The 25,482-nt window shown below is 44.9% G+C and overlaps 1 protein-coding gene across 12 annotated transcripts; it reads right to left on the reverse strand.

Moving 5' to 3' along the window:
• VEZF1 (vascular endothelial zinc finger 1) lies at positions 5,727–23,647 on the reverse strand. Of its 12 annotated transcripts, none has more exons than XM_021067262.1 (8): positions 22,674–22,866; positions 20,624–20,749; positions 19,856–20,076; positions 17,229–17,923; positions 16,391–16,454; positions 14,856–15,057; positions 12,708–12,860; positions 5,727–9,130 (listed from the first exon to the last, which is right to left on the reverse strand). In XM_021067262.1, the coding sequence occupies exons 3-8, from the start codon at positions 19,859–19,861 to the stop codon at positions 8,703–8,705; spliced, it is 1,548 nt and encodes a 515-aa protein (XP_020922921.1). In that variant the 5' UTR covers positions 19,862–20,076; positions 20,624–20,749; positions 22,674–22,866; the 3' UTR covers positions 5,727–8,702. The 12 variants fall into 12 exon arrangements, with proteins under 12 accessions (XP_020922921.1, XP_020922924.1, XP_020922925.1 ...); XM_021067265.1 differs by having other exon boundaries at positions 14,856–15,039; positions 22,674–22,865; XM_021067266.1 differs by having other exon boundaries at positions 14,856–15,039; positions 20,590–20,749; positions 22,674–22,865.

Genomic DNA, 25,482 nt, shown 5'->3' on the forward strand with positions numbered 1-25,482 from the left:
CCTTATTGGATTAAGTAAAGGATAAAATGTTAGCAATAGGCAAACCTGAGTAAAGACTATATAGGTGTTTCTTGTACTCTTTTTGTTTTTGCAACTTTTTGTAAGTTTGAAATTATTTCCAAATAGAGTTTTTCAAAACCGTTCCAAGCACACTTTGTGTTTTCTCTGCCCAAGCCCTACAATCAGCTTTTTCTCATTAGAGGAGCCTAGTGATCAGGCATATTGAACCACGTTCAAAACAAAACAAAACAAAAATAGTGAGAAGGAAAAGCATTTCTACCATATGGAAGAGTGTGACAGAAGGCAAGGAAACGTGAAATATAAGTGTAGATGATAGAAAGGACGGGTGCCAGAAAAGTGGGTCTTTTTGAAAGCTAACCCAGCAGTTCCCATCGTGGCGCAGTGGTGAACGAATCCGACTAGGAACCAGGAGGTTGCGGGCTTGATCCCTGGCCTCGCTCAGTGGGTTCAGGATCCATTGTTGCCGTGAGCTGTGGTGTGGGTTGCAGACGTGGCTGGGATCCCGAGTTGCTATGGCTCTGGCGTAGGCCGGCGGCTACAGCTCCGATTAGACCCCTAGCCTGGGAACCTCCATATGCCGCGGGTGCGGCCCTAGAAAAGGCAAAAAGACAAAAAATAAAAAATAAAACCTAACCCAGAAAAAGGGCATCCCAGGATAAACAGTGGCCTCGCAGAGGCAAAAGGCAGCTCCGCAACAACTTCCCACAAAGCGGCTCACCCGCACATGTGTGGTTTGGAAGTGAGATGCAACAAACCAACAGATTCAGCCGTTCTTTAGGGGGCCAACACTGTACTGGGAGGCACATCATAAAACTTAATTTTATCTATATATACGTAGAATGCATACAACAACCGTGCAGAGTTTAGAGAGTGAAGCTGGGTTAGCGTGAACTTCAGCTGGAGTGGAGCAACGCCTGTGAATGAGCCCCCTCACCCGACCAATCAGAACGCCGGAGGATCAACCAATCCGGGCTCGGCAATGCTCTTGTCCGGGCGGGGGCTGACACGCCCAGAGTTGTTTATTTGCCCAGCGTCCGCACACCAGCCCAGCTCCAACTCTAAGTCTACCCAGGGGGAAATCGCGGAGAGGAGGCCTGCAAAGTAGATTAGGTCCAATGGTGGAGGGCATCGGATGCTAGGCCTGGCACTTAGGGCACCACAGTAGGTTGACTGATCCAGCCTTGGCAAAACCCACATTTGACACGCGCTCTGCGGGGCTCCTCTCTCAGAGCGCTGAGTCCAGGACGCCCTTGGGGAGAGCAGGTGGAGAAGGCTGTCAGTCTTCTCTCCCCCATCCTGCCTGCGTAGGTGGTGGCGCTCCCTTTCCTCTAGGGAAGGAAGGAGGTCAGGCCTGTGCCAGGCTAGCAGCAAGAACTAACTCTTTGTCAGGATGGGGAGATTGCAGAGGGAAACTGTACAGGCACCTTCTCTGGATATAGTTCATACGGGGGTTCAGCAGGAGACAAATGACTTCTCTGAAGCCCTATGTACCATCTCCAGGGAGGCACACACATCCTGGCATTTTCCAGGTCTCTTAGCCTGGTGTCAGTCCCTCGAGGTAACCTGAGCCCTCCCTGCCACATATTCCACAGCCTTCAACTAGCTGCTGTTCAGATGTGTCTCCCATGTAAACTTCTCATTCCTGAGATGAGGCTCTGATTCCCAGACTGGAGGCTAGTCCTCAAAACCTCAGCATCTGAGATGGGGAAGCCATGCAGGAAGGCAATCAGCTCCTTTGCTCTTTTGGAGAAAGTAGTTGGTGCCTCTGATCGAACTGATGTTTCATCCCCAGATAGGCTATAGGAGGATCATGGGCAGGTGGGGTACATTGAATCCCAGGCGCCCCCTCTTCTGTACCAGGCTCTGTACTAAGCACTTTATGTGAATTAGATTTTCAAAAACTTTACTAAGTTGGAACTCTCATCATCCTTATTGTACAGCTGAGGCAACAGAGGCCAGAGAGGTGATGGAGCTTGCTCAGGGTCACACAGTTCCAAGTGACACAGCCTAGATTTACACCCCACGCCTGTCAGATTCCAAGCCCCTTCCCTTAACTGCAACCCTGTATTACAGCACCTCCAGGCCCTCCCTTATGCCGGGCCTTGCCCTTCTCTGGATCTTTTGGGGCCTTGCTTACCTGTTGCTGCTGTTCCCGTGCTTGGTGCTCAGTGCCTTGAGTTTCAGGCTTCCACACTGGGCCTCACTGGTACAACAGTGTGCCATGGTCCCACTGATTTGGAACCAGCAGTTTAGGAGATGTGCAAACCCTCTGGCCTCTCCAGTCAAATTTAGGAACTAGTCTCCCTTCTGGGGGGCCCTGGACAACTTCCCCTTTATTTGAATATATCCCAACTCTTGTTATAACAAGGAGGAGTGAAGCCACTGCCTAAAAGTTACAGAGAAGGCTTTAGAGGGAGCAACATTTAAATTAGCCTTTGCAGGATATTTTGGGGGTTCTCAACAGATAAAATGTAGCCAAGGGTTGCTTTGGGAGGCCATTCTAGGGCTCAGGGACAGAATATACAGAAGTTCTATCTCCTCTTTCCACACCTCTACCCTCGCCCCATTCTTTTCCCTCAGACATCCTTGCCAGCTAGAGCTTCTGGTGTGGATGAAGGGGCAGAACTTCGCTTCTGTGAGACAGGCCCCCCCTGGAGTCAAGAGTCAAGGCCTACTCCCTTGGGGTGGAGCTCTGGGATTCCGGGAAGGGGGACCCCCCCACCTCCTCAGCGGAAGTGGCTCATGGGTCCCCACCATAGAAGGGATTCCCTACGAATCCCTTGAATCTTGCCTGTTTCTTCAGCGACTGCTTTTTTTTTTTTTCCTTTTTCTGGCTAAGAAGGGCCTGTCTTCTTTTCTGCCCATGGACTGAAGCTGAAATCATCCCAGCTGGCTGGCACCGGCAGCCTGTCTCAGCATCCTCTGACTAATCATGTCCAGGCCAGGACACAGGCATGAAGGGGCAGGGGGGTTAGGGTGGGAATGATGCCACAGGAAGCACAAGGACATCTGCTCCAAAATCTTTCCCACTCCCTCCTTCCCTGGGCTTCTTTCTAAACTGCAAGTTCCCCCCTTGCCTTCTCTCGCTTCCCTCATAAGCAAAGCTGATTTCTCTCTGGCTCTTTTCCCTCCATTAACAAAGCTAGAATTTCTTGGCTCATGAATGAGGGCCTTGGAGATCCAGGCTCCTTCAAGCCAGATCTCTGGGTGGGATTTAGGCTGACTCTGTAAGAACTGTAGCTTTCGTGGCTCCCAGTTGCCCCTAAGGTTGACAAAGACTTAGCTTCCCATCCCAGTCTCTGAGGCTGGCTCTCCCTCTCCATGAGCAGCCTCTAAAATTGGCACATCTGCTCCCAGCCTTGGACCTGGGCACTGACTGCGAGACAGATCTGCTGCCTAGTCACTGGAAGGGCACGTCCCCTCCAATCCCTTTAGTCTCCTCATCCTCTTTTGCTGCTGTGCCAGTGGAATAGCTCACTGGCCGAATAGAACGTTGTCCCCAAATGGCCATCTTCAACCTAGTAGTTCATTTTTTTGTTTGTTTGTTTTTGTCTTCTTGCCATTTCTTGGGTCACTCCCGTGGCATATGGAGGTTCCCAGGCTAGGGGTCTAATCGGAGCTGTAGCCACCGGCCTACGCCAGAGCCACAGCAACGCAGGATCCGAGCCTCGTCTGCAACCTACACCACAGCTCATGGCAACGCCGGATCCTTAACCCACTGAGCAAGGCCAGGGATCGAGCCCACAACCTCCTGGTTCCTAGTCGGATTCGTTAACCACTGCGCCACGATGGGAACTCCATGATGTTCTTTTTCTATGCACTCTTCAGAGATATTTAGGGGTTGGGAGGAAGGTGGGGTATTTACTTAAAGATCAGCAGGGATGAAGAACATTTCTGAAATTAGTAGGGACACAGAATCTGAAGCGTGCAAATCCATTCCCTTACCATGATAGGGCAGTTTTTGTAGAGGGACGTATACTTGACCCTCATGGTCAGGGCCAAGATCTCGGGTCAAGTGCCTGTCTTGGGAAGGGGAGCACTAACTAGCCAGCCCCTGATGGGTTGGTCTAAGGGGACGGCTAGATCACACAAAGATCCAGACCGGAGCCCTTGACCCTCCCTCCGTTCCTTTCTTGGGAACTAAATGGGCCTTCCGTTGCTCAAAAGTGAGCAGCTAGTGAGAAGCTGGAGTCCAGAACAGTGTGCAAACTCAGTCAGTATTCAGCCCTAAAATTAACTTTGTCAAAATAAATCTGCAGTTTTTGCATGCTAGTAGCACAGTGCTGGTATTGACAGGAAAAATCATCTGCTTGGGTAGAAACCTTCGTTTAGGAGCACAGCTTAGGAAGGAAATGGATACAAAATAAAAGGCAAATGCACCCCGTGGGTAACACACTGATCTGCCTGCCCCCATGGTTTTATAAGGCAGAGAGATTATCCAGTAATCTGCTAGGGTCACATCAGCTGTGGGGCAGATTTACAGGCCCAAATGGGGACAAATGGCATTCTTTTGGCTACAAGACTCTTTTAAGGAGGAAAGGGAGGGTGCAGGACTGAAGGCCAGATTTTACAGGCCTGGGAGGGGAAAGTGACTACCATTCTATGAGCCACACTGGACTGTCTTTCAGTCCAAGGGTATTGAGAGAAAATCTCCACTCTCCCCTCCGCATCCCAGACCCAGGTCTCTCCAGGGAGGACCAAGCGGCAGGGCCCCTTGAGAAGAGTGGAGACATCTGGACAGCTGTGACTGTTTGGATTAACGAGCAACCCAGTGAAGCAACACTTCCCATTCCCAGACCAAAGCAACATAAAGAATTCTTCCTCCAGCTGTTTTCACTGAGTCAATAAAGAGACTAAAAGCAATAGTCAGAGGAAGTTTGGAAAGCCTCCGTTCTATGTAAAACAGAGGTGGGTATCCAAAACGTTTTTAAAAAATGGTGTCAGATCCGTCTTGACTTGCCATCTGGTGATACTGTTGCTTGGGACTTGTCATGTCTCTCGTGATAGCTTCTTTGGAGGCAGCAACCATGCCTTCATCACCTATATATGCCCTTTAGTGCCCAATAGTGCCTGGCACACTGCTGGTACTCAGTAGCCATCTGATGAATCCAGCTGAACAGAAATGGGTAGGAGACCCAGCCTAAAACCTCTTCAAGGAAAGTGAGTTTACAGCATGAGAAGAAATATTTTGATTTTTTTTTCCTTTTTCTTCCTTTTTAGGGCTGCACCCCCGCGCCACATGGAGGTTCCCAGGCTAGGGGTCCAATCGGAGCTACAGCTGCTGGCCTACATCACAGCTACAGAAATGTGGGATCCGAGCTACATCTGTGACCTACACCACAGCTCATGGCAACACCAGATCCTTAACCCACTGAGCAAAGCCAGGGATTGAACCTGCAACCTCATGGTACCTGGTCAGACTCGTTTCCACTGCGCCACAACAGAAACCCCAAGAAGAAATATTTGAAACCCATCTTCTCTTGACTTTGCTCAAGCTGACTGGCAGGGGAGCGTCTCTTCCCAGAGCCAGTCCGGTATATTTCCATCCTCCCTTCTCAGTGGTCAAACCAGCCCATTAGTCCCTCCCACTCTCCAGCCCAGTACCAAGACGTATACACCTGGAGAAGCAGCAGTGCTTCAGAAATGTCTCCATCATCATAGTGAAGTGGTGAAGCTTCTGAGGTATTAATTAATCCATCATAACATTTGTGACCGGTTAACTTTAATTTGTCAAAATAAATCTGCAGTTTTTGCATGTTAGTAATACAGTGCTGGTATTGACAGGAAAAAAATCATCTGCTTACATAGAAACCTTCGTTTAGGAGCACACCTTAGGAAGGAAATGGATACACAATAAAAGGCAAATGCAGGCCAAGCAGCGAGCCCTAGAGCATAACAGGCTGGATGTCAGATTTGAGGATTATCTAATACAACCGTTTAGCTGCCAATCTGATAAAGGGGAAGCTCTCGACCAGGTAGGTTACAACCAGAAGGGAAAAACTCTCTGCTTTTTCGTGGGCGGTGGCCGTCGTGCCTTCAACACTTGGTTGAATCAGTTCATCAGCATCAAAAAAATTCCAGTTCCAAGACACAGGAGAATTTCACCACACAACCTACTTGGGCCTCCCCTTCCAGCGGCCCACCGCCACCCCCATCCTGCCAACTCTCTCCCTCCCAAAAGAACACACAACGTGTGACTTTATTATTGCAGACAAGCTTCTTAAGTGAATAAAGAATGCATACAAAATAGCATTTTAACTGAAGTCATACAATGAAGTCTCACTCCTGTTTATTATACAATGAAGTGATAAAACAATCATTTCTAGTATATATCTTTTTTTTTTTTTCTTTTTAAGATCTAATACTTTCAGGGTTCTGACGACCACACTCTAGCCTGTGGGTAGGGTCCACACCTGCCCCCACTGAGGACTGCTCCTTGGGCCACTGTGGAGGAAGCCTAGGCTGTCTCAATCTTGGAGGACTGCGACTGCCAGCCCAGCCAGAGAGGGACGGCAGGTCCCAGCAGGCAGAGCCAGAACCCGGTCCTGGGGCTGCTTGTCAGGAAATACGGGCTTCCTCCAAATGTGGCCACTACCTCCCCAATCCAGGCCTCAGCAGGACCAAGGCATGGGCCTTCCCTACACGAGTCCTTCCAGTAGTCCACACATAATGCTCTACATATTAAAAACAAACCATCTTGGTACTGTGGATAGGGACAGTTGTAACAAAGTCATAGCTACATATTTTTCTCTACATTTTGTTTATTGAGACAAACTAATTAAAAGGCACAAACATAGGGCATGTTTACATGGACATTATAACAAACATATACATTAAAAGTGTAGGAATGTGTTGCCTTCCTGCTAAACAGAAAGTTCCTAAGCTTTTATATATACAAAAGTTGTACAATTTAATGTCCTAAAGTACAAAAGATCATTTATAAAATTATTTTACACTAAGTACTATTTATTTTATTTTTTTACTACGTAGTTTAACCCCCTCGAACTGCTTTGTATAATGACACACAGATACCTGTCCCTGATGTAGGAAGTCTGCCTCAGATGCAAGGTATTTTGATGCTTGAACTGACACGGTGGGGTATAAATGGAAGTCGTCTAGTTTGATAGTCAGTCCTGCAAACATTCTGCAAGATTAACACAATATCCATTTCTCTTAACCGCAAAGTTAAAAAAGGAAAACACCCAAAACATATTGCAACTTAAAAAAAAAAAAAAATCAGACTTTTGGTTTTAGTAACTTAAAAATGCTTTAAAAACATTAATGTGTGGCATGATGGTATAGAGAGTATCTGTTTCCCTAGCTTTTGGTTTCTACTTTATGTACAGAGATAAAAACATCCTGCTAAGAAATAAAAAGCACATGTCTTAATGTGCACAATCACTGCTGGACTTCTACAGGGAGTGCAGACAGCTGTCTCCCTGAAAACCCCAGAAAGCTGATACGAGTGTTTCCTCGAGAAAAAGAAAAAAGAAAAAAAAAAAAAAAGTGATGTCCATATTTACAAAGTTGAACAAATCTGCACAATACTTGATTAAGAAACGGAAGGAGAAATAAAAAAAAAAAGAGAGAGACACTGCTTGTTCTGAAGGGGCATACTACCTAGTTAGTGGTTAGAATAAAAATTGTATACAATTTAATATAAGACATAAACTCTAGTGAGCAACTAACACATCTTTCCCTGCTGAAACATCAACAGGCTGATTGGGAGAGAGAGGGGCATATCACATCCCAGTGCCTCCAGCATCTTCCAATTTAAAGCAATAGATTTTAACTGTTCCAAAGTACTCCTTGGCTCCTCAAGAGGAGTCCCACTGGCCTCCGTTTGTTAGAAGTCTGCCTGTCCGCACACTTGACTTCTCCTCTGTCAGTTGCGGCCTTTTCTCACCAAAACACAATTTGTATATTTTGTTTTTTCTTTTTAATTTTTTAAAAAAAAGTCCACTACAATGCTATGTTCCATCAGGATTAGTATGCTGAGCAATATTTACATCTCCAAATATCAGGTCACAATCCCTATTTATGTTGAAGTTAGAATGATAAATTATCATATGCTTTGCATATCAGAGCTGGTATCACCTTTCCCATAGGGAATGCTGCCTGAAATTAACATATTCCCAAAGGTAAAATGCATATTCTCTGAAATGCATTTTATTATGACAATGCATGTATTTACTCATAAAAACAATAAACACAGACAATTCTACACTAGCTCTCAATCTGTGGATTTAGAACTTCAGGTTAAAATCAGCCATCCACCTTGTACATATGGGGAGAAGAGTTTTGCTAGTGTTTAGAATAAAATGATTTCTTGGGATTAGAAACAGTAATGCTGTTTTGTTTTTTTTTGTTTTTTTAATTTTGAAATGGGTTTTGCTTCTTTATGATTGGTTCTAATTCTGGCATTTCATCTTGCCAACTACTATCCTGTTTAAGCAATGCGGTCAGCTAAAAGGAATTCTGGTTTAACTAAAGTGGTCCAGTGATAAGTGACATACACACCCTACTTTGAACAATCCCAGCCAAATTGGAGAAAAATGCTGCTACACTATTATTAACTAACATAATAAAATCTCCCTTGGTTTACTTTTTGCTTTAATAAACTAAAAGTAAGTTGCTGGTAAATATTTACTTTAACCCATATTTTGATTTTATAATACTGTTTACCAAGGTGGTGATGTAGGCAAAGCTTGGGGCAAGAAAGGCATGCTCTCTACAGGCCTCATTGCTATATTGAGAGGGGCCGCTAATGTCATAGGCGTGGGCAGGTTCATTGGAGACGTGATGGTGACAGGGTGTGCTATATTCACTGGGGCAGTGACGGGGGTGGGGAGGTTGACTGGGGTGGTGAGTGTTAAGGGAGAGGTCATGGATAATGGACTGGTTATAGTTACAGGGTGCCCTATGTTCATTGGGCTGGTTATGTTAACTGCACTTGAAACATTGACTGGACTTCTCATGCTCATTGCAGCTGCCACTGTGACTGGGTTTGACATAGTCCCAGACGATACAGAGGACGTTATATTGAATGGAGTAGTGAGAGTCACAGGTGTCGTAGCAGCCGTGGAGGTTTGGCACAGGTTAGCAGCTTCTAAAATAAGAAGACAAAAGGATCTTTAGATTCTCAAAAACAGTGAACACAATTCAGTTTCTCAATCAACTTCTTTTAATTAAAAAAGACAGACATTTAATAAATTACAGTTTTCAACCTGGTGGTCAACAGGAAGGGAGGAGCCTTCTGAGCACAAGCCTTGGGGCCAGGAATCCTGGCCTGAGAGCAGATCCTTTACTGATACTGTGCGCCCAACAAGGACTTAGGCAACTGATTTAGCCTTGGTGCCTTAGGTTTCGAGTTTAGATTTACCTACTTACCTCATGGTGATGCTGGGAAGATCGGTTAATTTCTGCAAGGCTCTCTGAGGGGCAGAGATACCAGGTTGGGCTAAGTATTCTCACTAGCACTTCATGTAGTTCCTCTGAGTTCTAAAGACTTTCCTGGGAAGAGCCAAGCACCCGCAGAGCTGGGCCAATGGTTACACAATAACAGATAATCAGAAAAATCTTCTCATAAGGCACACCATAACTAGCAGAGAGAGGTGTGTGTCCTCCAGGCTATGTATGCTAAAGCCTTCTCAGAGATGAAGCCACATTCTGTTAAGGTTTTAAAAATCCATCATGTAGGGATTGATAAACAAGCTATTTTAATATCATCTGCTTACTTCAGACTTAGAAAAATCATTCTAGTTAAATCATCTTGTTTCTGGTTATGCTTCTTAAAGATGTTCGGAGAGTCAGTTTCCCTCAGAAGCTTTACGTTCTCCTCCTCATTCTGGTTTCCTTTTCTCTTTCTGATGGTGCCATAAGCACCTACTTAATGCCTAGTGTCATTTCACTGTACATATCACACACACCACCAACCATACTAAGGGGAGACTAACCAGACTAGGAGACCCTGAAGTGAGTCGGGGGACCATCGTCCTTGTTATCAGCAAAGCCAGGGCACCTTTTAAGGAAAACTTCCCTCAGAGGTGACCCCTCCAACCCCACCCCTCAAACAAAATTCAGCACCACCTGCTGGTGTGTCAGAAAAGAGCAGTAAGAAGACAGATGGGGGTGCTGGCTGTGGCTTGGCTGTGAAAGTGGAAATGCATTTGAAACTAAAAATGGAGGGCTGCACACACACACCACGGGTGGGTCAAATCACCTCAGGTGGACCCTTGAGTCAGGGAGCAGCCCTTCCTTGATCAGTATGCTGTAACCTTGGCATCACTCCACGCTCCAGATCAGGGATTCCCAAACATGGCCGATGATCAAAATCATTTATCTAGGGAGTTTTTGTTGTGTGTTTTTCTATTTTATTTTATTTTTTTGTCTTTTTAGGGCCGCACCCACAGCATACGTACGTTCCCTATAGGCTAAGGGTCGAATCGGAGCTATAGCTGCCAGCCACAGCCACAGCCGCAGCAACGTGGGGTCCAAGCTGCGTCTGTGACCTACACCACAGCTCATGGCAACGCCGGATCCTTAGGCCACTGAGCGAGGCCGGAGATCGAACCTGTGTCCTCATGGGTGCCAGTCAGGTCATTTCCGTCGAGCCACCACTGGAACTCCCTGTGGTGTGTTTTTTAATGGCTTCCCAGGAAATTCAATCTTGAGATGTAGATGGAACTTGGGAAATCTATCGACTTAAAAAGCTCCTGAGATGATGATCTGATTGTCATTCAGGTTTGGAAACTTATATTACCTTATTTAAGCCCAATATTTAAAAGGGACCTGCTGATTCTAAGTTCAGGTTTTTAGGTCAGGGGTCTCTTCTCCTCCAAAATGTGACATTTACTAACATGAACACCAACACAGAAGTTTCTCTTTGGTCATTTCCAAAGAGATTCATGCTACAAATAGGAATACAATAGCATTTTGTTTCATGGAGGTCAGAAGATGAGCTAAACAATTGAGTTTTATTGTACAAGCACACTGAAATACAATACCAAGCAGAAGAGTGGAGAAAAAAAGAGAGAATGAGGGAGAAAACCAACTCACTTTTGAGGTGATGGCAGCCTTGCTAAAAATACTCTCCTGTTTTCACCTGGTGAGTTTTCACTCCCCCACGTGCCATCTCCCCACCTTTTCTTTTTAATCTAACCCTGTCCCTTTCTGTACCTTAAACTTTCACCCTTACTTCTCTGAGTAAAATATCCTTCACAACATGCTTTCAACCCACTATACAATTATCATGCCATATAAACAATTTTCTTCCCCACCCCCCATCCTCCACCCCTTCTATTACAAAACATTTTTTCAAAATAATGGCAAATATTCATTTGGAAGACAAGAATAAGCAGCACCTGAGACAAAAGGGAAAACCTGTCTGAACTGCTGAATTCTTTTTTATTTTTGCTTTTTAGGGCTGCAGCCATGGCACATGGAAATTCCCAGGCTAGAGATCGAATTGGAGCTGCAGTTGCCGGCCTACACCACAGCTGCTGCCACATGGGATCCAAGCCCAATCTGTAACCTACATCACAGCTCACAGCCATGCTGGATCCTTAACCCACTGAGCGAGACCAGGGAGCGAACCCGCATCCTCATGGATACCAGTTGGTTTCTTAACCCACTGAGCCACAATGGGAACTCCTGAACTGTTGCCTTCTTTTCCTCCAATGCCACTAGACATATTAAAAAGAATGTTTTTCCTTTTATCTTCAGCCAAGTACAAGATGTTTAGAAGGGATCTGAGGTGAGGGATAGCTGTGCCACATGAAAGCAAAGGATGAAGGAAACCACACAGCAAAGGAATTAGAGTGGAGACCACATGCAGAAGATCCCTTAAAATTGAAAATAAAACAATAAGACGTGACAAGGGTGCAGGAGGAAAAAAGGAGTCAGTCCTGTGCTGATGATGCACCAACAAAATGATTTAACTCAAAGAGCTGCACAAGAGTGCAGAAGCCAAAGCTACAACTAGTAAGTTAAAAAGCTGTGTTGAAAACTGATACTCCAACCAATTCTTTATAAGATATACATGAGAGAAAAGCAAACCACTCTCAGTTTTATAACAATTACAGTAAAAGTCACCAACAACTAAAATACATCCATGTTAACCTAACGCCAGCCCCAGTGACAGCCTAAATGAGATTAAGAGGCCAAGAGAAAAGACATCAGCATTACAGTCTGAAACGTAATAATAAAATTGAGAAAGAACACGGAAGAGCAGAAAATAGCACAGTTATAAGAAAATGAATTTATGTACATGTAAGGGTACTTCCTACCTCTAAGAGTGGGACTATTTCAGAAAGGAAAAAAGGGAGCTCTCAATGCATGGAGGTTGATATAAAAATGAACATAAAAAAGGAATTTTGAGTGCACATAGCAAAGGACTAAGTTTGGCTCCAAATTTGTAATGAAAAGTAAATCAAGAGAAAGAACATGACAGAAAGTACTGAGTTTTTATTTCCTAGTTTAAAAAAACAAAACAAAAAATTTCTCTGGAAGCTTAGAAGCTTTGTTTCTAATAACTTTACCAGAAATTTCCCAGCGTATAGTATTTCCATAAAGCGTTTCCATAAAGCTGGATTCCTTAAGCCTGTGGCTGTTTTACTCTGCTGACTTGGCATACTAAAGGAAAGCCCTTCTCGAGCCATCTCTGAGCACTGGAAGCCTCATCTTACCTTTCTTTCTTGCCTTGACAGCTTCTTCCCACAGTCTCAATGTCTCTACCTGCTTCCCTGGCCAGCTTGTCACATGTTGCTGCTGCTGCTGTTGCTGCTGCTGCTGCTGCTGTTGCTGCTGCTTCTGGTTGCTGGTCTCTTCATTCATGCATGCTACTCCAAAGACAAACCAGAAACACTATATTTACCTTGAAAAAGTGTGGCCATTTTTTCAAAATCTGCAGCTTAGATACCCTACTCCTCATGCCTCCATGATCTTTATCATTTCACTGATAGGTTTTGTTTGTTTACTACAATCTTTGCTGCTTGTGTCTTTATTGGTCAAAACAGATAAATTAATTTGAAAAAATCTAGAGAGCTGCTGCTGTGGCTCAGCAGGTTAAGAACCCAATATAGTGTTCATGAAGATGCAGGTTTGATCCCTGGCCTTGCTCAGTGGGTTAAGGATCCAGCATTGCCACAACATTCGGCATAGGCCAGCAGCTACAGCTTCAATTTGACCCCTGGCCCAGGAACTTCCATATGCCACAGTATGACCATAAAAAGAAAAAAAAATCCACAGAGCTAGGGAAAACCAACAAAAAAGAGAAAAGAATGCTATGTTACATTAAAAAGTAAGTGTCTTTCAGGGAGTTCTCACCATGGCTCCCTGGTTAGCGAACCCGACTAGTATCCATGAGGACTTGGGTTCGATTCCTGGACTTGCTCACAGGCTTGCTGTGGCTGTGGTGTAGGCCAGCAGCTGTGGCTCTGATTCGACCCCTGGCCTGGGAATCTCCATATGCCATGGGTGCGGCCCTAAAAAGACAAAAGACAACAACAACAACAACAAAAGCATGTGTCTTGTGTCTTTCAGAATGGAACTTGGACAGTATCTGCATGGAATAATTAATGCTCATCAAAATATCTAACATACTTGGTTACTTGACCACAATAATATACATGAAATTTCTGTAAAGTTCATGAAGTTTGACATACTGGATAATAAACCCAAGGTACAAAGGAGCAAAAAAGAATGAGATTTAGGGAGTTCCCGTGGTGGCGCAGTGGTTAACGAATCCGACTAGGAACCATGAGGTTGCGGGTTCAACCCCTGCCCTTGCTCAGTGGGTTAACGATCTGGCGTTGCCGTGAGCTGTGGTGTAGGTCACAGACGCGGCTTGGATCCTGTGTTGCTGTGGCTCTGGCTTAGGCTGGGGGCTACAGCTCCGATTCAACCCCTAGCCTGGGAACCTCCATATGCCGTGGGAGCGGCCCAAAGAAATAGAAAAAAAAAAACAAAAAACAAAAGAAAAAACAAAAAAAAAAAGAATGAGATTTAAAACACATTAACCGTTCTTTCTCATTCCCCTTGGCCACCTATTTTGAGAATTTAATGTTTCTGCTGCATGAAATGCCTATATAACGGAACACAGAATTAAGAAAATACCTTATTCTGGTGCTTAGGGAGATCTAAAGAAAAAGCCTGGGCAAAAATGCATTTTATCCACAAGTCCCTGGAATACTCTATCTTCAACTCTGAATTAAAGATAAGGAAAGCATTTAAACTTTCAAATGGATATGATAACTCATTTCTCTACAGATTGGGGTTTGAAAGGTAAACTGATTTAACCTGCTTTTATCTTAGGCTCATTAAGGACAATCAGGAGGTAAGAAGCACTTGTGCTTGAGAATCTTCCTAACACTTAACAAAAACAATTAAATTGCCTGGCATAAGATGCAGTTTCTTAGTATGGCTTCTGCTGCCACAACTCCAACATACTAAAGCTTTTTACTCAAACTCACAGTAGAGGGGACACACTGAAAAGCAGCTGCAGGGGAACTGTGCTCTTCAGACAGGGGTGTTATTAGCAGAAAAGGACAGGATTAGAAGCAAAATTAATGCTTTAATTAAACGTCTCCACATAATTTAATTAATATGGAAGTGTATCAGTGCTGTCTGTATACATGTATGTAAAGTATATTTCCAACATACATATACGCTCTCCATTGATGCAACTACACACTTTAATAACAGGGGGAAACATGTAGGGTAAACGCTAATATAGTCCTGAGAACACAAGTGAAAATACCTTCAATATATTATAAAAACATTTAGGTTCCATCAATGTCAAATGCAAAAGAAACACAGTTTCAAGTGGCACCTACTTTTACTGATGCCTTGTTTACATGTGTTACAGTTGATACTTTGGCTCTGCCCGTGTGTCTTTAAGTGGCTGGTGATGTACGCTGCACTCAGGAGCTTCCCACAGATGTTACAGGACACCTTGCCTTCGTGGCGCACCATGTGTGTCCGCAGTCTGTCTTTGGTGGCAAAGGCAGCAGTGCACGTCTGCATGAGGGAGGAAAACTTTTTTTAAATATAGACTATCCTGTTCTACTCATTTTAAAGTACGTTATATTCTAGGTATTATTACCCTACCCATGTCAGCAAGCAGACTGAGTTAGCTGAATTTTAACTGCATGTGTTACTTAAAATCATAATAAAACACTTGGTGAATTTTAGATTCTTACATTCTGGGGAGAAAAAAAAACATATCAACAGAGTAGTGAAAAGATGTAAGCTTAGACTCAGTTAAACCTGGATTTAAATCCAGCTTCCCTGGTCCACTAAACAGTGTTATACTGAGCAAGTGAGCTAACCTATCTGAATTTATTTCACCTGTAAAATGAGGATAATACCTACCTCACACAATTACTGGTGGATTAAAAGCCTGGCCCAAGGGCTCACACATAGCAGGTACTCATTCAATGACACTGGCTTCCTTTCTCCAATTGAATTTTTCTTAGAATTCAAATCATTTACTTAATAAAATCAGTCATTAACAAATGTAACTGAAAGAAGCCCAAAAAGACTTCCAGCCACAAACCAGAATTATTGATGCCTAAAACAGTCATTTGATTTAGCAAGATTCTTAACCTTTTCTTACCAGAATTTGTGCTGAATACAATCATTGACATGAATAGATTTTCAAACCACCAGAAAATGCTCCAATTTGGCAAAAGCAGAGTAAAACCCAAAAAGAGGTAGCATTTGTGAGAAAATTCATTTCTTCTATTTTAGTTAAAACAACCTGAACCATCAGCCCAGAAGTTAATTTAAAGCACTTCATTCATTTATTCATTTCAAATACACAACAACCTCTGACCTCTGCAAGATAATAATTTTTTTCTCTTACAACAATTGTTGCCCAAGGAAAGAAAAATGTAGCTTAATAAAAACAACACATTTACTTTTTTTTTTTTTTTTTTGCTTTTTATGGCCGCACCTGTGGCATATGGAAGTTCCCAGGCTAGGGGTCGAATCAGAGCTGCAGCTGCCGGCCATAGACACAGCAATGCAGGATCTGAGTCGAGTCAGCAACCTACACCACAACTCATGGCAACGCCCGATACTTAATCCACTGAGCAAGGCCAGGGATGGAATCCACATCCTCACGGATACTAGTCGGCTTTGTTACCGTTGAGCCACAATAGGAACTCCCACATTTACATTTTTAAATCTTGCCTCATGGAAATAAAAGCTGTCATTTATATTTTATAAAACTAGAATTCAAACGGACCACATTTACTCAAGTCAGTGATTTTAAAACTATTCAAGAACGGTGAGATTTGATTGGCTCAGACCTTCTGGATAATGTGCATTAAGTGCTACACTAAGGATAAGTCATTTTAACTCTTACTTGGCATTTGAAGGGTCTTTCTGTTGAATGGACATGTTTTACGTGACAGCTTAAGTGGTCAGGCCTGTGAAAGAGAGAGTTTCAACAGAAGATGTAATGGAACAAACATAGAGAAATGCTACTTACTGTGATGTTTACATGCTTGGCAGATTTGGGTGGGGGCATTTTAAAGAAAGCTAGCAGAATTACCAACTTCCCCACCCCCCAGTGCAAGCCTCCTTACCTCTCTTACCATAAACGAAAGTCTTAGTCCTTTACCTGTTAATTTTCTCTCTTAGTCAACATCAAATTAATATTAGGTCTTGATTCTTTACAATCACAAAATACCCAAAGTTTAGTCCTAACACTTGCCAGAGACAAGTGTTACTATATTAAATTTAAAAGCCTTTAAAAATGAAAATTAGTGAAATGTTAGTAACCACAGAAAAATGGGAAAAACGTTCTTCTAAAAGTTTTAGGAGTATCCAAGGTCACCCAAACTTTCAGGATACGTTTCTTTGATTTGTGCAGTGAATCTCATGTCTAGTCATCCAACTGAATTAAAAACTGACGGCTTTGCAGTGATACAAAGTATTGACGTGCCAAATGAAGGCCTGAGTCCACCAAAGCACTTCCTAAATGAAATAAGTTAGTCACTATGTCACCGCTTGTCAACCACACCAAACTGGATTTAGACACAGAGGTGCAATACCTTCATTCTGTCACCAACCTGCACTAATAACACAGGCCTGCACATGTCTATTCTCACACAAACCTTTTAGATCACATAGAGATTGTACTGAAGTCATAATGGGGAAAAAAAAAAAAAAAAAAAAAAAGGCAAAGCAAAATGCAGTACCTTGAGAAGCCTTTCCCACAAACACTGCAAGTATAGGGTTTGGTGATGCCTCCTTCATGAGACCTCACATGGTAAGTCATCCGGTCCTTCCTCTTGAAGCGCTGGTTACAAATAGGACACTCGAAGGGCTTTTCGTCCGAGTGGGAGAGCTTGTGCCGATTGAGGTGGTACACATCTCGGAAGGCCTTCCCACACATCTCACAAGCATGGTTCTTCTTGACAGGCTTACTGGGTTTCTTGACCGACTGGGTCACGGGCATAGCTGTGGTGCTGGCACTGCTGCTGGGGTTGGTGCCCGAGGAAGATGTAGTGACTGTTGACAAGATGCCTGCAATGGTTGAGACCAACGAAGTTCGGCTGCTGTCCCCAGCGATGGTGGAGATAAGGGGAACCACCGTGGTGGGGGTTTTCTTTGGCCGGGACACCAACTTGATGCCTGTGTGGCAGGACTCGTGGCGCCTCAGGTGATAGCTGTCCCTGAAAGCTTTACTGCAGTAAGTGCACACAAAGGAAGTTTTGGGTTTTTCTTTCTTAATCCCAATGGCATCCTTTAATGTTTCTGGAGCAGCCTGAGGTTTCTGAGTTATTGGTATTGGGAGCAATGGTTTCTGATCAGGGGGTTCCACAGCAGAGCTCAGGAGGGGCAGCAAGCTGTTCTGTGCTGCCTGCTGTTGGTGATGGGAGGCTTCATGGGCCTAAAACCAAACATTTACACTTCAGAAACTCAGCCTCTCACAATGACCTTCAACATTCAACATGCTTCAGACAATAAAGACCAGAAGAAATAATCAACAAGCCTGGAAGCTACTCTCTGCAGTGAAGGTGCAGTAGCCACCTAGTTACTCTCAGAGCTCCTAACACGAAGCATTAAAATCACTGCACAGACACAAAACTTTTGCGAATAAGTTGCTGACAGTGATCTTGCTTGCAAACAGCTGACTAAACTACACACCACCCTGGTTCATAAGGGACACACCAGCTGATGAAATCAGTCTGCATTAGTCTGTCAGTGCTGAAACCAAGTTTAAATAACTTGTCAAAAAAATTACACTCCAGACTTAAGTATTTAACAGTACCTTACTGCAGTAATGCACAAACCGTGCGTGCGCACAAACACACACACACACACACACACACACACAATCATCTATTTGTCTAATTTCTACCCAGGAAAAGAAAGGCACTGTGTCACTCCTCCTTTCCATCAGAAACCTAATGACTGAAGAAGGAGGTTGTTGCTAAGTGACCAAAGGAATCTAGTTCTCTGACTACGTGTGCTAGTTGTTAAGTTTACTTTTAAGGTTTTCACTTAACTAAAAGATTTGGTTGAAATGGAACCTGCTGTTAATCAACCTGGAAGGCACCTGTGAAGGCAGCCCACAGCAAAACACCTGTCCGTTGTTTCTCAGTTTAATCTTACACTACAAGTCTGCATCCTTTAGCAACACTAGTTGTTTAATTAAACCCTAAACTCTCCAAGAGAGACTACTAAGAGAAAACACACCATAAATAATTAAAATTCATTTTCACCTTCTTCTAGCAGTTGTAGGTCTCCTTAAAGCATTAGACATTTGCTGTTATAATGTGCTTCTCTACTCCCAAACTAGGGGCTGGACACTGCCTGGAAATGTTTCAGCTGCACTGAAACCAAAATTTCATTGTGGAGCAGGTCCTTGGTATTTATGAGTAGTTACTCTCTGGTTTTGAGTCTTCCAAAATTCTCCACTACCTCCACAGTGATAAACATTTAGGAAACGATGGAAAAAATTCCTGAAATAGTTCTTCCTAATATGTTGTACTTTTTTTTTATCAACATTGTGTTTGAACTCTTCACAGTGAGCCCAAGCCCCTATCCTTGAGTTTTGTTATCCTAAAAGGATACATGCACTCAGAGGTAAGCGATCCAATATTTTAAGCACACAATGTCCTAGGAAGGGCCCATCCCATCATCTTAGACACCCTAGATACTTATTTACCCTTCTCACTCTATAATCATAAGTCCTACAGTTAACTCCATTAAGGAGAAAAAAACACAGGGACAGACAGTCACACTCACACAGAACTCCTCTCCTGACCAGTAAGAACATCTACCACACACCGCTCCACGTTACTCTGTGCTTAGCTGTTTACTCCACATTAACAGCTAAGCCTAGAACCAACTCCCCCGGATCATTAGGAGGTGGGGTATCCAGAGTTACCACTTTCAATTTGATAGTCTTAACTGACTCTATCTTTGAGTCCTAGAAGTACTCACAGAAACTGTGTACTTACTTATGAGCATCCTTCTGGACTTAGTGCTCATAATGAATTACAGTCCATTTTCCATTTAATTTATGGAGCTTCTGTAAGTGTCAGGGTCCTACCCAATTGACATCAGCAGGAACTTTACAGACTCTGGTCTCTAATCTTACCCCTTTCCAACCTGACTGTAGGATACCCAAGTTTCCATACAGTATAGAAACGGTTAATAGCTGAAGATAGCTCAACATATACTATTTCAAAGGCTAACTAACAGATCAGATAATAGGGAATGCAAATCTTCTGGACAAAGTTCAGACTTATAATGTTTAGAGGCATTTTTCAATTCTAAACAACCATTAGTTTGATGGAGTACTAAAAGCACTTACTGCCATTTTACCAATTCAGATGTCTGTGGCAACATAAAGTATTTTTACAGCATTGCTGAGGCTCACTCTCACACGAGGGTCACACCAGGTCCCTGCTTCTTGGGTGAAATGCTGTAGAATGCCTCGACCACTACAGGAATCACTCTCTGAGGATTCCTAGGATCCCCACACTTCTACATGAAGCCTTCTAAGAGGGGAACTGGATTTCCCCAACTTGTTCTCTGGGGGAGAGACAGAGTAAAATAACAACCATGGCCTGCCTTCAGTTAAGTGATTTAAAATATATATATAACTTCTGGGTAAACTTTTATTTGACTACCATCATCAAACCAAAGTTTTCATTTCATCTCCCATCTCTTTCAACTGCAAGGCTTTTTTAACCCTGCCCGAGCTTTCCTTTAACTGGGGCTGGCAAAAAACAAAGCAGATATGTTATTTCATCACCCAGGGTGGTAGGATATGGCACCGTGAAATTTCCAGTGCCAGAGGGCAAAAGATTTTGTTCTGAAAGAAATTAGCATCAGTGAGTCATATCTTGAATGTCCTGTTAGGAGAATCATCCATCAAACATTTTAACAACTATGGCTTTCACTTTCCACCAGGTTATTTGGAAAGCAAATTGTTTTCAAATATAAATTCAATAGGATGCTCCAGGAAACAAACAAGAGAGTTTAACTCTCCATTTCCCCCAGTGAAAATTACTTAAAACTGGAACTGAGTAAGTCTATTCATACCTTTCCAGAGAAAAGACTGAAATATTCTCTTTACCCATTCAACTGTCCTCGGCTCTAAATTATAAGTTTTCCAACAATTTTCACTGCACACATTGCCAAGCCCAGGATCAAATATTAGCTTTCACACTTCTCCATCAGGTGGAAAAAAAGATTTTAATAGCTGAAAAAAAAATTAAATAATATAAAATCTAATTAAAAAGTTGATCAATAAATGCTTGGCATTTGCTTTACCCAGGAAAAGAATAATTAAAGTATTCTAAAAGACTTTTTAACTAGTTTTCCAAAAATTAGATATGGGTTTCTTCTTCACATAAGGACCCGCCCCTCCCCTTAAATCTCCATGAAGAGAGAGCATGTTTAATATGGTAAATCTAAATCATGTGAAAATTGCTTCAGTGGCCCATTAATCCCATATTTTTAAATGACCACTTGAAAGATTTTCTAGAGAGGGCATTTGCCACCTTTACACCAACCTGGATGCAAGCTAATTACATATCATTTCTTTTCCAATGCATTTTAAATTGACTTATGACATTAAGGAGCTCATTAAATGTTACAACAATATTAGATCAGAATGAGAAAAGGGTCAAGTTAGTAAATTCCGCAGTTTTGAGTATGTTCAATTTTAGGAAGCCTGGATATATCTCAACAATTACTTAAAAACCAAATTACTCACATTGGAAAGAACATACGTCTTAAAACAATAAATTATCTCTACACAACAGGCAATATTTGAATTATCCAATTCCCCATATTAACTCCACTGGGATGGGTCCAGGGGCTGGGAGGATTTTTTTTTTTTTTTTTTTTAAATTGTGCATCCGTTCCTGGTTAGTTCCAAAAGGTCTCAAGCGCCCAAGCTACACATTTGGGATTTGACGAAGCTATTCAAAGAAGGAAAATAACTCGGAGAGGCGGGAAGAACGCACTTAGAGTGCCGAGCTTCCTAACCTCCTCCAGTTCGGAAGTTTCCCCGTGAGCTCATCACTACTGCACACTAAGTGCTTCGTTTGCAAATAGTAACGAAGCAGGGGGAAAAAAAATAAGTCCTAGGTCTTCCAAATAGGGGTCTCCACCTAAAGTGGGCGGGCAAGAGGATGGCCAACGTATCGGCCACAATCACCTTCAAGTTTCTTGCAAAAAGTGAAGACCAACACCCCACGAATGACTCATCCTGGGGGCTTTGTAAGCGGACTTTGTTTGCTCTCTCCACTTGCCGTCTCCCCCACTTGGTGGGAGGAAACGTTCAAGGTGGGACGAGAGAGAAACGCACCCCGGGAGAAGGTGGGGCCTCCCGGAGTCCCGGCCCCCCCCCGCACCGCCCCCCCTCCCCGCGCCCGGCCGGGGGATTCCCCGGGCTGAATGAGCCGGCGGGAGAGCTGGACAGAGGGAGAGGGTGTCAGCTGCCAAGGCTCGGCAGGGGCTTGGGAAAGAAAAGACGTAAAGCCAGTGAAAAAGTTTGGGGAAGGGACACACATTCGCGGCGCCCCCCAAATGGTGTAAACACGAGGGGGGGGCGGCGGGAAGAGGGAGTGGCGGGGAGCCCAGGGATACCCGCTATTCACGGGGATGGGGGGGTGTCAGAAAGTCAACACACACGCACAAAAAGAGGAGAAGGAGGTGAAAAGAACGGAGAGTGAGTGGAAGATGGATGAAGTGGGGGGGGACTGAGTAGGACGTGGGGACCCCCCTCACCCCACGGTGCGGGCCCGGGCCCGGCGCGCCGTGGCCGAGTGGACCGCGCTATCCAGCGGCCCGGCGCCCTCCTTTCTCTGGGCCGCGAGTGGTGACAGCGACCGGCCTCCTCCCTTCCCCTTCAGGGCGGGAGGAAAGGGTGTGTGCGTGTGTGTGCTGGGGGGGCCCGGGGTTCACCCCGAGGCCTGCTCTCTTCCCCGCACCCCGTGAGGCCGCCTCCTTTCACCTCAGCAGCCCCGCTCCGCCGGGGCGGGCGGGCGGAAAAACAAAGGGGGATTAAGGCCGGGCCGGAGAGCGGAGCCGGGAGGGAGGGGAGGAGGAGCGCCCGTCCGCCAGCCCGGGGCCCGGCCCCCCTGTCCCCCCGTGCCCCCCCGGGGGGGCCCCAGTACCTGGAACAGGAACGCGGTCCAGTTGGCCTCCATGGCTGCGGCGGCCGACCCCCCTCCTCCCCACTCCCCCCGCTCGGGGAGCCTCCTCAGCCGGAGGAGGCGACAACAAAGCGGCGGCGGCGGCGGCGGCGGCAGCGGCAGCGGCGGCTCCTCAACATGGCAGCGCCGAGCGCGGCCACTTCCGGTAACCTCCGGGACGCACCACCGCCGCGGCGAGCGCGGGCGGGGGGGAGCCCCGACCCGGCCGCCGCCGCCCCCAGCGGCCCGGACCCCTCCCGGGCGTTCCCGCGGCCGGCTCGCCGTCTCGGAGCTCAGCCAGGGCCCGCCGGCGGTGGGGTCAGGGCCCCCGCGGGGGGGCTGGGGTGGGGCGGGGGGCGGGGATGGGGCGCGGCGTCCCCCCCGCGGGGGTGTGTGGTGCTGCGGTCCGTGGCTCAGGCAGCTGGAACAGGGGGAGCTCAGGAGAGAAGATGGAGGACGCCAGGGTCTGGCGCTGGCTCGCTGGGGAAGGCTGGGCCGGCTCTCGTGACTCAAACCCGATGCCCAGCAGCATCGCTTCCCTATCAGACCCTCAGGGGAAGGCACAGACGGCGGCGGTCACCTGGCTCGTCAGGCCCTTTTTTGCGCAGCACAGCCCCTACCTCCAAACTGGGGGAAGCCCCTTCGACTTGGAGAGTCTCTCCACTCTGGTATTTCATCTCAGCGAAACCTTCCGCACTCTTGCTAGGATACGCATCTAACTCTGAGTGGCCTTCCAACTCAAGCAGGGAATCCCACTGGGGTGCAGCCACAGATCTTCCCTGGGCGGAGGGAGACACTTCCCACGCGTAGAGGTGTCATTGCTGGGTTATTCTTGGGTGAAGGGCTGAGCGTCCCCATCTTCCCTTTAACTCCAGATATGATGTGAAATTCTACCAAACACCCCCTCTCCCGCCAAAAAAAAATTTTTTTTTCTTAAAGTATAGGCAAATTATTTCAGTCTTTTAGTACAGTCCGCGCCCTCACCCCCCAAAACAAAAATCGAACTTCTGGTTGGACAGCGTCAGATGTCACTGAGGTGACCCTAGCCTGTTTGCAGTTCCAAGTCTTCCGTGTAGGCGTCACTGCTACTGGAACTTTGTATGATGATGCCCTGAACATTTTCTATCCATTCCTCACATAGAGGTAGCTACTGGGAATATTAGAAACAAGCTATTATTATACAAGTGCCTCCAGTCCAAGAAGTCTCCTGTGGCGGGAAATGAGGGGGCAGACTATCAATGATATTTTTATTAACTCTGGTTTTAAAAAATCCTTCAGATGGTCACATTATTTCAAGGCTTCAACATCTTTCGTAACTGACTCTTATCTCATCCGCTCCATTTATTCCTCTTAAGTCACATTCTAATCGAGGTCACCATCTCTGACTTCCCCCATACAGACACAATAAAAATAATACGGTGGCAGAATTCTATTGGTAAAAGAGACTGAGGAGGTATAGTAATTTGCCAGTCTGTGTTTCCTTTCCATCCACTACACACGTATACCCCTTTCCCTCAGTCACCAGAATGCAGGGGGTGGGGGCTGCAAAACATTGGTCTGGTTCCTTTTAGAGGCGATTCTCTATTGGACACTGCCAGGAGGCCTGGGGGATGAATGAGAAGCTCTGCAGTGTTTGGATCAGTGGCAGAAGCAGGTGACTTGGTCAGCCTCAGACGGGGGTGGGGTGGGGTGGGGGGGCAGAAAATGAATAAATAGTTTCCTGATTATATTCCTTAGCTAAGCTGCTACAGTGGCCCCTAAGTCTCCTACAAATGTCCATTAGTCACTTTTGGAAAGAGAAATAAAATGCCTAAGTTTATATGTATATAAGATAAGGAGAGAACTAAGATGTAAACTTAAGGAGTTAACTAGGTAAGCGAAAACCTTTTTGCTCTGACCTTAGACACTGCATATTCTTTTGTTTTCATTCAGTAAATGCAAGTCTCTGCTTCTTCCCTGTCTTTCTTAACATGTTCACTTCAAGGTCTCAGTACTACATCTCCTCAGTTTTTCTCTTCCCCTGTATAGCCTCTCCTACTTTGCTGCCTTTCAAACTGGTGAGAGTGAAGCTTCAGGATCATGAAAACTAGTACTGAATGAAGACCATTTTTCTAATGACGATATTGCTGGACTCTCTTGAACATCTTTTCCCAGGATCTAGAAAACCCTTCTCTAGTGAGCCTTCTCACAGTACCTCTGGAGAGGGTTTTCCTCACTACCATAAAGTAGATGTCCAGTGAAAAACGGTCCAGTTCTCATTGTTGAAGAGCTGGGATTCAGAAGTATCACTTTTTTTGAAGCAAATGGCTTTGTTTTTTTTTGGCTGTGCCCACAGCATGTGGAAGTTCCCAGGCCAGGAATCGAACCTGCACCGAAGGTGACAACGCCAGATCCTTAACCGGCTGCACCACAAAAGAACTCTGTGTAAACGGCTAATTTTTCTTTCTAACCATGAGATGAAACCAGAGTTCCTGATTGCTCCCCAAACCCTCCTTTAAAGAGAAAAATTAACGACCTTTTAAATTCAGATGAAATGTTAAATCTTGGGATATTTTTCTCTGGAAAAAGTTTGGAAAAGAGTACTCAAAAACCTTCAGCTCCAACTGTTTTGAGGAATGTAATGAAACTAAGATCAAAGACTCCATCCTTAGGACAGACAAAATCTTTAACCACAAACAAAACTCCTCCTCCTCAAGCAGGCTTCCACAGATTGTACTAAGGTCCATCAAAACACTAGCAATGTCGAAAGACAATAAATTCATCTTGATTATTGTAAAGAAAAAAAAAAAAA

Source organism: Sus scrofa, chromosome 12 (genome assembly GCF_000003025.6).
Source record: "Sus scrofa isolate TJ Tabasco breed Duroc chromosome 12, Sscrofa11.1, whole genome shotgun sequence".
NCBI lineage: Eukaryota > Metazoa > Chordata > Mammalia > Artiodactyla > Suidae > Sus > Sus scrofa.

What these genes read in the sequence shown, in the direction of transcription:
- VEZF1 (XM_021067259.1), bottom strand. Translation starts at nt 23,368, where the DNA reads ATGAAATACCAGAGTGGAGAGACTCTCCAAGTCGAAGGGGCTTCCCCC. An exon ending in GGGCTTCCCCCAGTTTGGAG is followed by an intron (nt 17,924 to 23,311) that starts GTAGGGGCTGTG and finishes GTTTGGTTTTAG; the next exon opens with GCCCATGAAGCCTCCCATCA. An exon ending in TGTGGGAAAGGCTTCTCAAG is followed by an intron (nt 16,455 to 17,228) that starts GTACTGCATTTT and finishes TCTCTTTCACAG; the next exon opens with GCCTGACCACTTAAGCTGTC.